The sequence below is a fragment of the Neovison vison genome, chromosome 7 (assembly GCF_020171115.1).
Source record: "Neovison vison isolate M4711 chromosome 7, ASM_NN_V1, whole genome shotgun sequence".
Lineage (NCBI taxonomy): Eukaryota > Metazoa > Chordata > Mammalia > Carnivora > Mustelidae > Neogale > Neogale vison.
This window is the reverse complement of record NC_058097.1, coordinates 202,407,615-202,420,718: the sequence shown is the minus strand read 5'-3', so window position 1 is coordinate 202,420,718 and position 13,104 is coordinate 202,407,615. Positions and strand designations below refer to the sequence as shown.

Here is a 13,104-nt window from a genome sequence, read left to right as displayed (position 1 = left end):
CGAGTGGAGGGAGGTAGCCCGGTGGGATGGCCGGTGTGTTTGCTTGTGTGTGTGCGCACACACGTGCACATGTGGTACGGGGAGTCCATCTCCTCCACCCAGCTTCTGCGCAGGACCACCAGCCAGGGAAAAGGCCCTGCCCTATTCCTGTATGACCGGCACCTCCGCCGTCCCTCCGCCCCGCACTGCGCCCGACACGCACATGCTGTGCTCAGGCAGGAGTTCAAGGTCGAGGCACAAGTGGCCTGGCCAGGCAGGCTCTCGGGGGCAGGGTCGATGGGAAGAGGTCCCGCGGAGAGACTGGAGCGCAGGGCGGTCAGTCTAGGTCTTTGCAGAGGCCGTGCGCACGGAGGGCTGCAGTAGTCCCTGCTTGTGCGGACTCTGGGCTGAGCTGAGGGGTCCCCCAGGAGTAGAGGGGGTGGGGCAGGTCTCTCTGGACCACTGCTCTGGTGAGAGAAATCCCACACTGCAGGGCCAGGGGACACGGGGCAGGTGGACAGCCTTCCTCAGTGACCCAGGAATGACCTCATGTGTCATGGACTCACACGTGCTTTCCTTGACCCAGGAGCAAGCCATTGGACTCTCTGTGATGTTCTTCAGCTTCCTGATTCCTGCAGGCTGGGTCTTATCCCACCTGGACAGCTACAAGAAAGGCTCCGCGGCGTGACGGCTCCGCAGCTCGGGCTCCAGGCGCACGACGGAGAATTGCATTAAACCCTCCCCCACCTAGTGCTCCCTTGGTGACCGTGTGATTTGTGTACGAGCGTCCCCGTCTCTCGACACTCAGCACTGGGTGGAGGGCTGCTTGGGACACCTGGGCCCCAGAAGCCCCTGGCTGGGAGGGAGTGGGTCAGACAGCTCTGCCAGAGGACGGGGTCCCCTCGTCTGAGCCCCGTGAGACAGGACTTGCTTCCTTGGCCCCAGTGCCCTGTATGTGTGGAGCCGCCCTTTTCCCTAGGGCAGGAGAGGAGGACTGAGGCCAAACCCCCACCTAGTCCCATCTCCCGTCTCCTGCTCTCTGATCTCCGAGGCCCAGGCTTGACCTGGGAGCTAAGGCTGAGGAAACAGAACCACGAAGAGGACAAAACAAAGGTGTTTATTACATTCTCACATGACACAAGAGCTGTTCCCACGATGGAGGCAATGCAGATGAGCCTCCAAGTGGTGTCCCCACGCGCCTCCGGGCTACTCCTTCTCATTCCTCGGGGCACGTGTACACTCTTGTCTGCCTTGTCACCGGAGACCCGCGACCCCTCCCCACCGTGGGCTATGGGAGACACCCACAAAGGCGGCTTCTCTCTGTGGCCAGGCCCCCTGTCAGCGACAGTCCTGCGTTCACAGCAGGGAGAACAGTCCCCACCCCGACCGAGTGCAGATGTTCCCGGCGGCCACAGACGGGGAGGCGGGGGACTAAGTGAGGATGTCGTGGGCCTGGTGCTCCACCAGCATCTCCATGCTCCTCACGTCGGTGCACCAGAACTCCAGGCGGTCCTTCATCCCCTTGATCTGAGGCAGACCAGGGCCACACGGGGGTTAGGGCACGTAGCAATCCCAGGCATCCATCTCCACTAAGTCTTTAGGGCAGGACTAATCAAAAGGACCCCAGAGCTGGGGGAGGAGCGGGCTGTGTGAGAGGGGGTGACCCCCGTCAATTCTTATCACAAGGACATTTAAAAAACCTTGCATGAAAGAAAACAGGCAAGAATAGAGGAAATCCACAGGATTAAATTTCCAGCCAACATGGACAAGATGGATCTGAGCTCAAACCACAGAACTAGGAACGTATTTGATCAGAGCACCAATTTTAAGATTAAAAGGCATCGTCAGCACAACAGCACTGTAATTATGATAAGCTTTTAAATGCAGGGTTCAAACCCAAGACTTGTATTAGATCAGGTTCCCTGAAAAATCCTTACTCCCCACAGCAGTAATATATTCCCGAAATCTCGTCAATACTGCGTTCTTCCTACCAGGCTTCCATCCAAGCGAAACCAAGACAGCAGATACCGTCCCAACCCCCCACCCCGGGGGTGAACGATGTGTCACCTGCTGCAGATCCAACACGCGGGGCTGCACCCAGGTCATGTGAACCCGCTTATCCACCTCGTCAATGCTGCCTTTCACCAGACCCACCGAGAGCGCCTTCATCACCAGCAGCTCCACCTGTGCAGAGAGGGGCCGACGTGAGTCACCCCAAGCAGTGCTCGTCGGAGCTCCAACCCCCCCGGGGCCAACCACTGTACCTCGTTCACAGTGATTTTAGCACTTTTGGCAATTTCTTCAAAAGTGAGCTGTCTGTGATTGGCAGGTCGTGTGAAAGTCATCTGAAAAAAAATTTGTTAACTGTGTTTCCAAATGAAAACCGTCCGAGAACTGACCGATCAGGGTGTTTCTGTCAATACCTGCTCCGAAAGTATCCCTATTCCTGTCCCACAAACTGAACTTTTCCTTAACACCAGCCCTGCACGTTTGTTGGGAGCCGTCCGCACGGCTGGTATTCGCGCGCAGAGCAAGCGCCTGGGGCCGCGAGTCAGGGCTGTCCGTGAGCTGGAGACCGTGTGGCGGCCCAGAAACGGACGGGCCGTTCCCTCGAGGAGCGGATTCTGACAGGAAAGACAGGGGCGTGCGGAGAGGCGCGTGCGCGGTGACGCACGACGGGGTGGGAGCTACTTCAGCGCAGACGGCCAGGGAACAGCTCTCTGAGGAGGGTCATCCGAGCGGAGACCCCAGTGGTCGCAGAAGACGAAAGGAAGGTGGAGGGGTGCGGCCGCAGTGCCGCTGCGAGAGGCCTGGAGCCTGCGGGGCCCGGCGGGCTCGGCTGCAGGGCCTGGAATCACGGTGGTGCCCGCGCGCTCACCTCCATGAGGCACAGCAACTGGATCTTCCTCAGAAGCTGAGCCTCGTTGGCTGCTAAATCAGGCTGAGGAGGAGAAAGACACCAGTTACATAACCTGCACCTTGATCCTTCCTACAACAGACGGAAGGAAGAGCAGCCCCGCACGTCCAAACACGGTACGCCGCGGGGTCGCGGAGGCTCACTTTTCTCAGGGTGCCAGCAACGGCTGCATCCCCGAAAGCCCGTGCTCCCGCCTAAGGCACGCGCGAGGCGGTGGGTACTGACGCCTCAGACGCCGGGGGCAGGACCCAGACACAGGCGCCCCAAGGAGACTTTTGGCACAACAAGGCAAGGACGGACCCGCCCTGAGCAGGTCCCAGGGCACCGCCTGCGCGGTCCGCTCCGTGGAAATGGGGCCGCCCAGGAACACAGCCCCGAAGCTGCAGGGAGGCGCTCCGAGCACAAAGACGTCAGAACTTCGGAAAACGGCACAGCCGCGAGCACCGGCACGTGCCCTTCCCCACGACCCGCACCGCTGCCCCAGGTAGCTCACGGGCTACTGCCCAGCAGAGACCAGAGACAACGGGCTCCCGGACTCAAGCACGGAGGAACCCCTGCGCCGACACTTCTGCCCCAGGGACAGCCGGGTCACTCTTCCGAGGGCCCCCGGCCCCCGGACACGGCTCCCGCCACTCAGAGGCTGCTGGCAGCGCACCTCTGAAGCTGTCCTTCCTGCTGTTTCTCCGGCCGGCCGCCCTGCTTCCCCAGGGGCACACGTTCTCCCAGGGACCAACGCACAGACTACAAGACCGCAGAGAGCTGGGCTTGCCTCCTGCCTCTTCACAGCCCACTCCCATCTACTCAGCTCCACTATGTGTGAATTCTACACGTTTATTTCAACTTTGAGAAAAACGAAATTTCAGAAAAGTACAAAAACAATAATCCCTAGCACTATGAACAACTTCGTAATATTTCCATCTAATAATTTAAAAAACAAACTCACTACAAAAGCTCAGGTCCTTGTTAACACCTCTTCTCCCTAGTCCGCACCTCCCAGGGGCTCCTCTCCTCGCCCAGTGCCCTCGCCCCTGCTGACCCCTTTCCCTCTACACGGCCCGACCCCACCACCCCCTGCATGGCCCACTCCCGTTCCGCACAGATGGCCTGGCCTTCCCAAACCCTGGGCTCTCCCCGGCTCTCCTCACTCACTCACTGTGGCCACAGACCCTTGTCTGCTCAACAAATGCTAAAAGCTGCCTTATCCTCTTCACTTGGCTACGTTCGGCTTGCCCCTAAGACCAGACACAGAGCATTATTTCTTCTGGGCCCTCTGTGACCCCTGTCCGCCAGATGGCACTCCCCTATCACATTCTGTTGGCAGGGCCGCGCACTACCACAGCCGCGACTGGCCACTCAACCCCCCGCTCGAGAGCAAGACTGGCCTGTCTTCATCTCCTGCCTCCCCAGCGCCTGGGGCGTAGAGGGCAGGCAAATCCCTGGGCAGGTGCGGGCTGAAGGCCAGCCAGCGACGCTGCAGGAGTGCTCAGCCGTCCTTCCCACGACTGACCTGCTGGCCCCAGGCGGTCTTCAGCGTCTGGAACCTCTCTACGTTGCCGCTGTTAAAGGCATAAAGGGTGTCGATCAGCCACTGCCGGTCGGTGGTCCTCAGGGACTCCAGCACGGGGTGCATGAGCTGTGAGGAGGACAGGGTTAGTCGGCCGAGAACCGCCAGTCGCCCCCTCGCTAAGAAATCTGTGCCCAGGGTCCACTTACAAGTTCTCCAAAGTTAAAAACTCCCTCGCCAAGAAGTCCTGCTAGTCCCAGCGTGAAAGCTCTCTCCTGCTGCTCAGACACTACGGCAACAGCACACCTCCAGTGACACCCCCGTTAGGAGATCAGTCCTGTTTGGCTTTAAAAATCTCATAAAAAAGTAAAGAAACCATTCCCTGTAATGGTTCTATCACAAAGCCTTATTGTGTTTTTGTAAAAACTTTTATCTCTTTTATTGATTTTATTTGTTAGAGAGGGAAAGTGGGGAGGGGCAGAGGGAAAGACAATCTCAAGCAGGCCCCATGTCCAGCACGGAGCCTGAAACGGGGCTCAACCCCAGGACCCCGAGATCATGACCCGAGCCCAAACCAGGAGTCGGACGTTTTCAAAGTTCTGAGCCACCCAGGTGCCCCATTAGTCATGTCTTTTATAGCACTGGACTAACTCGAGTTATACCTAGGCCCACGTATACAGGTTTTGTGGGGAAGACATTCATTCGTTTACTTATTTCTACCTGAGTATGCGACTCTACGTGTATTTTCAACTAGCCTACGTCCTGGAAGCATTACCTCACATTTCTCTTTCCGTCACCTCATTAGCCTCTTCGGAACAGCGTGAACGTACTTCCCGTTCCCATACAATTCCCCACTCTCCTGACTGCATCCCTTGCTTTTTCCAGGATGCTTTTCCCGAGACGCAGGAACTAACACTGCAGTACTGGGTTTAAGGAGCTGCTGGTGTCCACAGCAGCTCCCACAGTGAAGCGTGAGAAACATCTCAAACGGGCTCCCACAGTCCTTGTACTTTCCCCAAAACTTATCATTCACTTTCTTTCCATTCCTCAGACCCCCTGAAGGACCTTTCTAAGGTTCGCGCCTGGGTCTGGTTCAGTTTTCGCCACCAGAGCCTCAGTTGCCGGGTCTCACGGCGCCCTTCAGGCTGCAGAGGCCAAGGGCGACTCGAGGAGGACCAGTGAAGGGCGGCAGGGCACAGCCTCGTTTTCACCTGAGCTAAGCGCCCACGGCAGACCCGGGGAGGGACCGACACTCGCGTGGCTCTCTCCACCCTCCCCCACCTGGGCCTTCCTCCGCGAGGGACGCACGCGCCAGAGCGACTTCTGACAGCTGCTGGCACGCCTCCAGACATGCTCCTTCGACAGCGACGTCCACGGCTGCACGTTACCTGGCAGATCCTTGATGTCGACACAGCCCAGAAACCGCAGGGCATCTTTGTAGTAGGCGGCGTGGTTCCCGACTGTTTGGTAGTATTTGCTGGAGAGGTCGTAGAACCGGCTGTGAACGGACGTCACGCCAGGGAGGCTGTTGAGCATCTCTTCAACGTCCTCAATTGTTTCCTATGCGCAGAAGCAAGATCCCCTCCTTTTTCACCGGAAGCACTTTTAGGGCCACATATGACACAAAGACTGATGGCACTATGTTAAAATGGAAAATTCAGTTCATCCAAGACACACACGCGAGAACAGAAACGCGCGACAGACTGGGCAAAGGCCTCTACTGCACACGTGACACACCAGGGAGCACACTCTCGAGTGCTACACTGTAGAACTCTCAACAGACCAACAGGAGGAAAGCGACACAGGAAAAAATGGGCCAAAGAACAGACATTAACAGGCAATTAAGAGAAGTGGAGACCCGAATGGAGTGGTCACGAGAGCCCCAGTGAGATGGCCCTTCGCCTCCACCAGACCGGCAGGAATTGAACAGTCTGAAAACACCACGTGTGGCCCTTTGGAAGTGCGGTGCTGGGGAGCGTGCGCCGTCTGGCGGAAAGGCTTGACCACACTTGGTAAAGGCGCACGGCACACACCTCATTACACCTGTGCCCTCACCTGTAGGCACATGTGTTGGTGTGCTTCTGCCCGTGTATACACAAGGCACCGGGCAGAGAAATGCTGGTAACTAACAGTGCTGTTCGTGACAGGAGGAAGCCCTGAATCCCTTCCACAGGAGACTGATGCCCAGGCTGCGAAACAGTCACCACAGTAAAACACCCAACAGCGGCCAGAGTGAACGGTCACGCACCAACACACAGACTCTCAAACCTCACACCGAGCCAGTAACTTAAGACAATGCCACACGTCACCTGACTCACACCCGATCCACGGAGCGTCAGGAGCCCCACAAGCACGAGGACCACCAGACCCGCGCACCAGAGCGCTGCTGGGGCAGGAACGTGCTCAGAGGGCCCCACGGCTCCAACCGGGCAGTGCTGCCTCGACAAAATTCTTTCCATAATATTTTATGGCTTTTAATAGGTCTTAAATATTTCAGAACAAAACGTAGTAAGTATGCACGCAGGACAAGACCAGGAAGCAGTTAAGAAATACAAAGTGTTCTTTTAGGACAATGAGAATACCAACACCTACCCAGTATTTTCTCAAATACTGTGGATACCAAAAACCCAAACCCAAACAAACGCAGGCAGTCCGGTTCAACAAGATGGACTGACCACATATAAGTGGGCCTTACAGCCACCCATACCCACGTCAGTCCCCCAAATTACACTAAAATGGAAATAAGAAACAGACAGGGATTAGGAGGCAGACAGGATCGGGAGCAGCCTGTGACCTGTCGTGGTGGGTGGGCTGACCCTGGTCCACGAGGGCCCACACGGACAGTCTGAGGCTGCCTGGACCCTCCTGCTGACAGACGTGCCCAGGGCAGTCCTCTTATGTTAAAGGGGAACAGGCCTCATAGCAGCAACTGATTCTCAGTGGTTTGGGGAAACAAAACCAAAACCAGCACGCACACCTGCACGCACAGAATGACGGGGCAAAGAACTGTCAGCACTGGGAGTCTAAGAGAGAGGATGTGTGTGAGAGCTCTTGGTGCTGTGTTTGCAACTTTCTATGCTTTAAAACCACTTGAAAAGGTAGAATGGACAAATAGGATTTTGCCCCTAAAACTCTAAACCACTTTGTAAACCAAAGAGAAACCTCTATTATGGCAACCTTACCTTCGTGACCTGTAGGTCCCCGATGTTTAATTTTAGAGCCCCAATCGCAGTTTTACACAGGATCACTGCCTCATCGCTGCTCTTCACCTAGACACGTCAGACAAAGAGGACCTGAGAAGTGTGGGCAGGAGACGAACAGGACATCTGCACACTGGCTCCACTTGTATGACCAGAGACATGCTAGTCTCTGTAAGGTACGTGTGGCAAGTGTGGACACAAAACTGTAAGTCACACATGTTCTCAAGATTTGACTCAGACTTCCTATTTACCTTTTCTCGAGTCTTTTCCAGAAAAGTAAGAGCCACATTGGGATCTAGAAAAGGCAGAAGAACAATGTCAGAAGAACGACCAATAGAGTATTCTTAGAGATTAGTTCCTACCAACCACAACACAGGCGGGATAATCTTGAGGTTTACATCATAAAATAGAACATAAAACGTATTTTAGAACCTGGTATTTTCTATCAAAATGTAAAAGTTCAATTATCTTGTATTTCAAAATCATTTTAATTGCCATTTGGATCTGCTCCTTTATGACACAAAGTGAGACTCACCAGTCATCTGTCTGACGACGTGAAGAATGATTTCTACCAGGGACAAAGGATTCACCCTGAAATAAAAAACACCAGTCTATGATTGTCATTAAGCTTCAGTGTTTCATGTTTAAAGTCAAAAACTGACAAAGGTGTTTTACCTGTGTTCAAACTCACTGATGAAGTTTTCATAGAGCTGTGGAACCAGAACATGTAGAGTAAGGACAGGACGTCTTTCATTCTGCAAAATCAAACATGACCACCAGGCCCGCCACGTGGCAGGCACTGCAGAAACGGTGGTGGAATGACTGGACACCCACATATGGGTTTATTAATCACCAACGCATTACTGAAGAAAGCTGTGACTTTTTTTCCTGGTAATTAGACCCCTGACCTTTAAGAATCTCCTAAAACAGACTATCAGTTTGAAAGACTCAGTAACCTTCGATTTTAGAGGGCTGCAGCCGATATGACCAAATTTATTAGCCATTCAGAAAATACTTGAGTACTTACTCAGACTCTTTGCTAGATACTATAGACACAGGATACGGAAGATGAAAGTCTGGCGTTCAAGGATTCCTGACCTAACAGAGCAGACTTGTAAACAAATAAATGACAGGACCATGAGTTTACAATCGAAGGAAAAAACCCCTCGTGGGTGGATCTACCAAAAGGAGAGTTTCCAAAGGTTATTCCAGAAATGGTGATAACTGAGTTTTAAGGAAGGAAGAACATTAGAGAGCTGGACAAATCTGGAGAGGAGGCATCGAGTTGGGAGAACAGTCCGGACAGGAACAAACACGTGCAAAGCACTGAAGAAACCCTGTGCTGTGTTTCAGGAGCACTTCTGAAGAGCACAAACAGTGGGAGGTACTGGGGCTTTTCCTTGTCCTGAAGGTAAGCCCGAGTCCGTGGAAACACATGATCACACTTCCACTTTATAAGCATGACTGCAGGCAGGGAGGGTAGGGTAAGGGGGGAACAGACGGAGGGACAGAGAGGACAGAGACCAGCCGAGGCTACTAGTCAAGACAGGAGAGTGAGGGAGTAACGGCAGTGAGGGCAGATGAAGGGTCCGAGAGATTCGCTGGTCACAGGGAGGGGAACGGACAACGACCTCTGAGGTTACTGCTGGGTAACTGGGCAAAATGGGAAGAGGAGCATCCAGATAGGGTCAGCTTGGATGAGGAGAGTCTGCGATTCCTCGGCCACGTGAAACGTCCCAGTGAAAGAAAATGTGGTGTCCGTGCACACGGAGCGTGGGATGTTATTTAGCCATAAAAAGACAACATGGATGACATCGAAGGGCGTTCTGCCTAGTGCAGTACGTTAGACAAAGAAGGACAAATACTGTGTGACTTACTTCCACGTGAAATCTAAAAAAGCTGAACTCACAGATACAGAGAACAGACTGGTGGTTGCCAGAGGCAGGGGATAGGGGGTGCAAGAAATGGCCGCAGCTGGTGAAAAGATACAGATGTCCTGTCAGGAGATAATTAAGTCCTGAAGACCTGCTACAGCGTGACTTGAGTGAACCACACTGTGCTGTGCATTTGGAAGTTACCAAGAGAGTAGATCATAAAAGTTGTCATCACAGGAAGGAAGAAAGTCTAACTGGGAGATGGTTGTTAACTAGACTTACTGTGACCATTTTGCACCCACACCCCCCCCCAAATCATCACACTGTACACGTTAAACTAATACAGCATTACACGTCAATTACTTCTCAAAAAAACTTGGGGGGCGGTTAGAAATGCCCCTAAAGCATCAGTTAGTTATTTACATCTGGCAACCAGCATGGGACGCCGGGGTGGCTCAGTCGGTTAAGCGTTTGTCTTTGACTCAGGTCACGATCCCAAGGTCCCGGACTGAACCCTGCATCAGGCTCCCTGCAGGATGCAGAGCCTGTTTCTCCCTCAACCTCTGCCTGCCACTCCCCCTGCTTGTGCTCTCTCTGTCAAATACATAATCTGGTACCCAGCAGAGCACCATCTAAATAAAATGGCTTTTTCATTACAAAAGACTATTTCAAATATATCTTTTTCAGTAAGAGAGCATTCTCAACTTTTCTTTTTTTTTTTTTAAGATTTTATTTATTTATTTGACAGAGATCACAAGTAGGCAGAGAGGCAGGCAGAGAGAGAGGGGGAAGCAGGCTCCCCGCTGAGCAGAGAGCCCGATGCGGGGCTCGATCCCAGGACCCTGAGATCATGACCTGAGCCGAAGGCAGCGGCTTAACCCACTGAGCCACCCAGGCGCCCCTCTCAACTTTTCTGATACCCGTTATAATTTATGCAAAAACCCCTCCAAAGGTAAAAGAAACTCAAAATTACTACTGGTCACTCCAGATTCATGAACACTACGTACTGAAGGTGGGCCGAGTCTCACCAATTTTTAAAGGTTTGCTTGTCCACTGAAACAGTGAACACCAGTCTGCTGACCTGCGTAAATTTTATGTTACATGGGGTTGGGGGAATATTTTCTGGGTAGAAAGGGATTTAAAGACATAAAAGCAAAGGACAGAGATGAAGAATCACGAATTATTCATTGTTATGACATAGAACCTTAGGGAACAGATATTAAGAAAGCTCTAATTCGTCATTTTCCCACATAATCCAGAAGACAGAATGCCCGGCAAAATCTTTAGGTTTACCGATGAATACAAGTTCCTCTGAAGTAGTAAAAGGTCAAACTGGTGGGTATAAAACACAAGAAACTCTTAGGACCCCAGGTGTAAGCTTCGCTGCGGGCACGTATAAAGTGGTGGAGCCAGGGCGAGTACCTCAAGCCATCAAGAACTAGTGCTGGGCTCCAATGCAGGTATAAATCAGATTTACTCAGAATCTGAGAGAAAGGCATCAAAGAGTAAGATGTTAAGAAAGATCTTAAAGAGGAAGCTACCAGTGATCAAACCTGGGGGGGGGGGTCTGTCAGGGAGTACGGGGAAGGCTTGGGCAGAGAATTTTGTTTTTCTTCCCTGTTGACAAAATGCTGAAAGTGCTCACTACAGAGGATTGCCCCCTCCAAGCCTCCCCACCGCCAAGGGAAGCACAAACGAGGATCTACCTTCCACACGCCCCAAGACAAAGCATTTGGGCGGGCAAGCAGAAATCAGGGAGTGGAGGGGTGATGACGGTCGCCTGTAAGATTCCTCCACTATTTCCCACCACCCCCCACCGACCTGAAGAGCAGTTTCCAAAAGTGCAGTACTGAAAAAGAAGGTCTACGAGCACTAAGATACGGGGCATCCTGGGCTAGAAGACAGCGTCTCGGGCAGCGACTTCAGAAGAAGCCAGAATGTATTTGAAGCTACTTGTGCCACCGACTAGCTGTGACCTGCGGCAAGTCACTCTCTCTCCTGGTGTTGGCCTCCACATCACAGGACAGGCAAACAGCAGGGCCACCTGCCCATGCTGTCTTAAGGGTACAACACGGACACTGACTGTGAGGAGCTGCAGTGTATTAATGGAAAGCTCACCTACTATTTTTAAAACTTCTTTACACTGGTATCATCTGACCTGGTGTGGCACATCATTTACCTTAATGAGGCCATCTCCTTGGGCAAAGCACGGGTCCTGCACAAAGTCAAGCACCTGGAGCGTCAGCTGATGCCACAACCTGAAAAAGATAAGGCCCTCAGACGGGTAAGCTGGTATCCGGGGGCAGACGCCCCGCCCTGACAGTCCCACCGAGCACCCAGCAGTACGGCCGGTGTAACAGGAAGCCAGCCAGAGCGGGTGCTAACGGGCCTGAGCTCTTCTCCCGGAGAACCCTTTCCAGACGACCTCAAGAGCTCCTGCGCGGTGGGACTGAAAACACGGATTTGGGGTCACACACGTCTACGCAGAAATCCTGGCCCTTCTCCATCTCACGGAAGGAGCTTAAAGTGAGCTTGTTGCCTCCACTAAACGGGGCGCACGAAGCATGAACCGGGCAGACGCATGCACCCTCTCGGGAAACGGCCGTACGCTGGAAGCCCAAGTCCGCGTTCCAAGCACGGAACGAAGCGCTGACGGCAGGAGGCTGCGGAGCGGCCCCCGACACGCGTCCATCTTGCCGGGCGCCAGGCCGCCGGCAATGCCCGCACGTTACTCTGCGCGCGTGAAGAGCGGCTGGGGGTCGCAACGATCCGCTGCCAAACCCACCCTGCGTCTAAGGCGGCCCGGACTCCGCGGCCTCAGGCGCACAAAGCCCAGCATGGGTCGCAGTGGAAGCAGGGACCACGCGAGGGCCGGCGCGGCCGAAACCCAGGGCGCGACCAGCCGCAGAAGCAACAGGGAAACCCAGCGGCGCGGGGCTCCCGCCTCTCCGCGGCTCGGCCGCTGAGGCAGACGGCGCAGACCCAGCCGCGCGGCGGCGAGGCCGAGACCGGACCCGGCTGCTCAAGACGCGCGGCGGCGCGACCTCGGAAAGCGTGTTTGCTCGTCCGACCGGAGTCGGGGGCCCGCCGCGGCCGCTCGGCCAGGAAGCCAGGGAGGCCTGGGCCCCCCGCGCTCCGCCTACGGCTCTGCTCCGCAGTCCCCGCGGGCCGTCGGCCGTCTCCGCCCTCAGGCACCTCCGGCCGGGCCCGCGCCCACTCTCCGCCCCTCAAGCCCCCCACCCACGCCCCGGGCCCCGGCGCCCTCTCTGCCCCGCTCTCCCAGCACTGGGCCCCGGGCCCTCGGCGGCGCGCTCACTTCTTCGTGTAGAGCTCCTCCAGACGGTGCCACACGGCAGCCTGGCCGGGGCCGGAGCTCTGGCTCTGCTGTAAGAAACCAGGAACGTCCTTCATGACGGCAAGAAGGCCGGGGCCGCTCGCACGACGGAGACGGTATCCGCGGGGATGGCCGCCGGAAATGCTCACTCACTTCCGGCGCCGCGTCGCGCGAGGCAGGCCGGGAGCGCCCGGGCGGCCGCGGCGCGCGCCGGTCGTCAGGGTAACGGCGCCTGCGCCGCGAGAGAAGATCGCTCCGGGGTTTGTGCCCGATTTCCCGCGCAGTCCGCCGAGCCA

The 13,104-nt window shown here is 54.9% G+C and overlaps 1 protein-coding gene across 2 annotated transcripts; it reads right to left on the bottom strand.

Annotated features, from left to right (window-relative positions):
- Window positions 1-1,080: 1,080 nt before the first annotated feature.
- Window positions 1,081-12,971, bottom strand: PSMD13 (proteasome 26S subunit, non-ATPase 13). 2 transcript variants are annotated; one of them, XM_044259857.1, is made up of 13 exons: window positions 12,791-12,971; window positions 11,654-11,732; window positions 8,276-8,355; window positions 8,136-8,191; window positions 7,852-7,895; window positions 7,583-7,669; window positions 5,789-5,960; window positions 4,610-4,689; window positions 4,404-4,529; window positions 2,858-2,920; window positions 2,244-2,324; window positions 2,047-2,163; window positions 1,081-1,506 (listed from the first exon to the last, which is right to left on the bottom strand). In XM_044259857.1, the coding sequence occupies exons 1-13, from the start codon at window positions 12,883-12,885 to the stop codon at window positions 1,411-1,413; spliced, it is 1,176 nt and encodes a 391-aa protein (XP_044115792.1). In that variant the 5' UTR covers window positions 12,886-12,971; the 3' UTR covers window positions 1,081-1,410. The 2 variants fall into 2 exon arrangements, with proteins under 2 accessions (XP_044115792.1, XP_044115793.1); XM_044259858.1 differs by having other exon boundaries at window positions 8,276-8,310.
- Between the last annotated feature and the right edge of the window lie 133 nt (window positions 12,972-13,104).

Coding starts and splice junctions, on each gene's coding strand:
- PSMD13 (XM_044259857.1), bottom strand. CDS start 12,885: ATGAAGGACGTTCCTGGTTTCTTACAGCAGAGCCAGAGCTCCGGCCCC. Junction 5,961..7,582: donor GGGACCTACAGGTCACGAAG/GTAAGGTTGCCA, acceptor TTCTGCGCATAG/GAAACAATTGAGGACGTTGA. Junction 2,325..2,857: donor AGTTGCTGTGCCTCATGGAG/GTGAGCGCGCGG, acceptor ATTTTTTTTCAG/ATGACTTTCACACGACCTGC.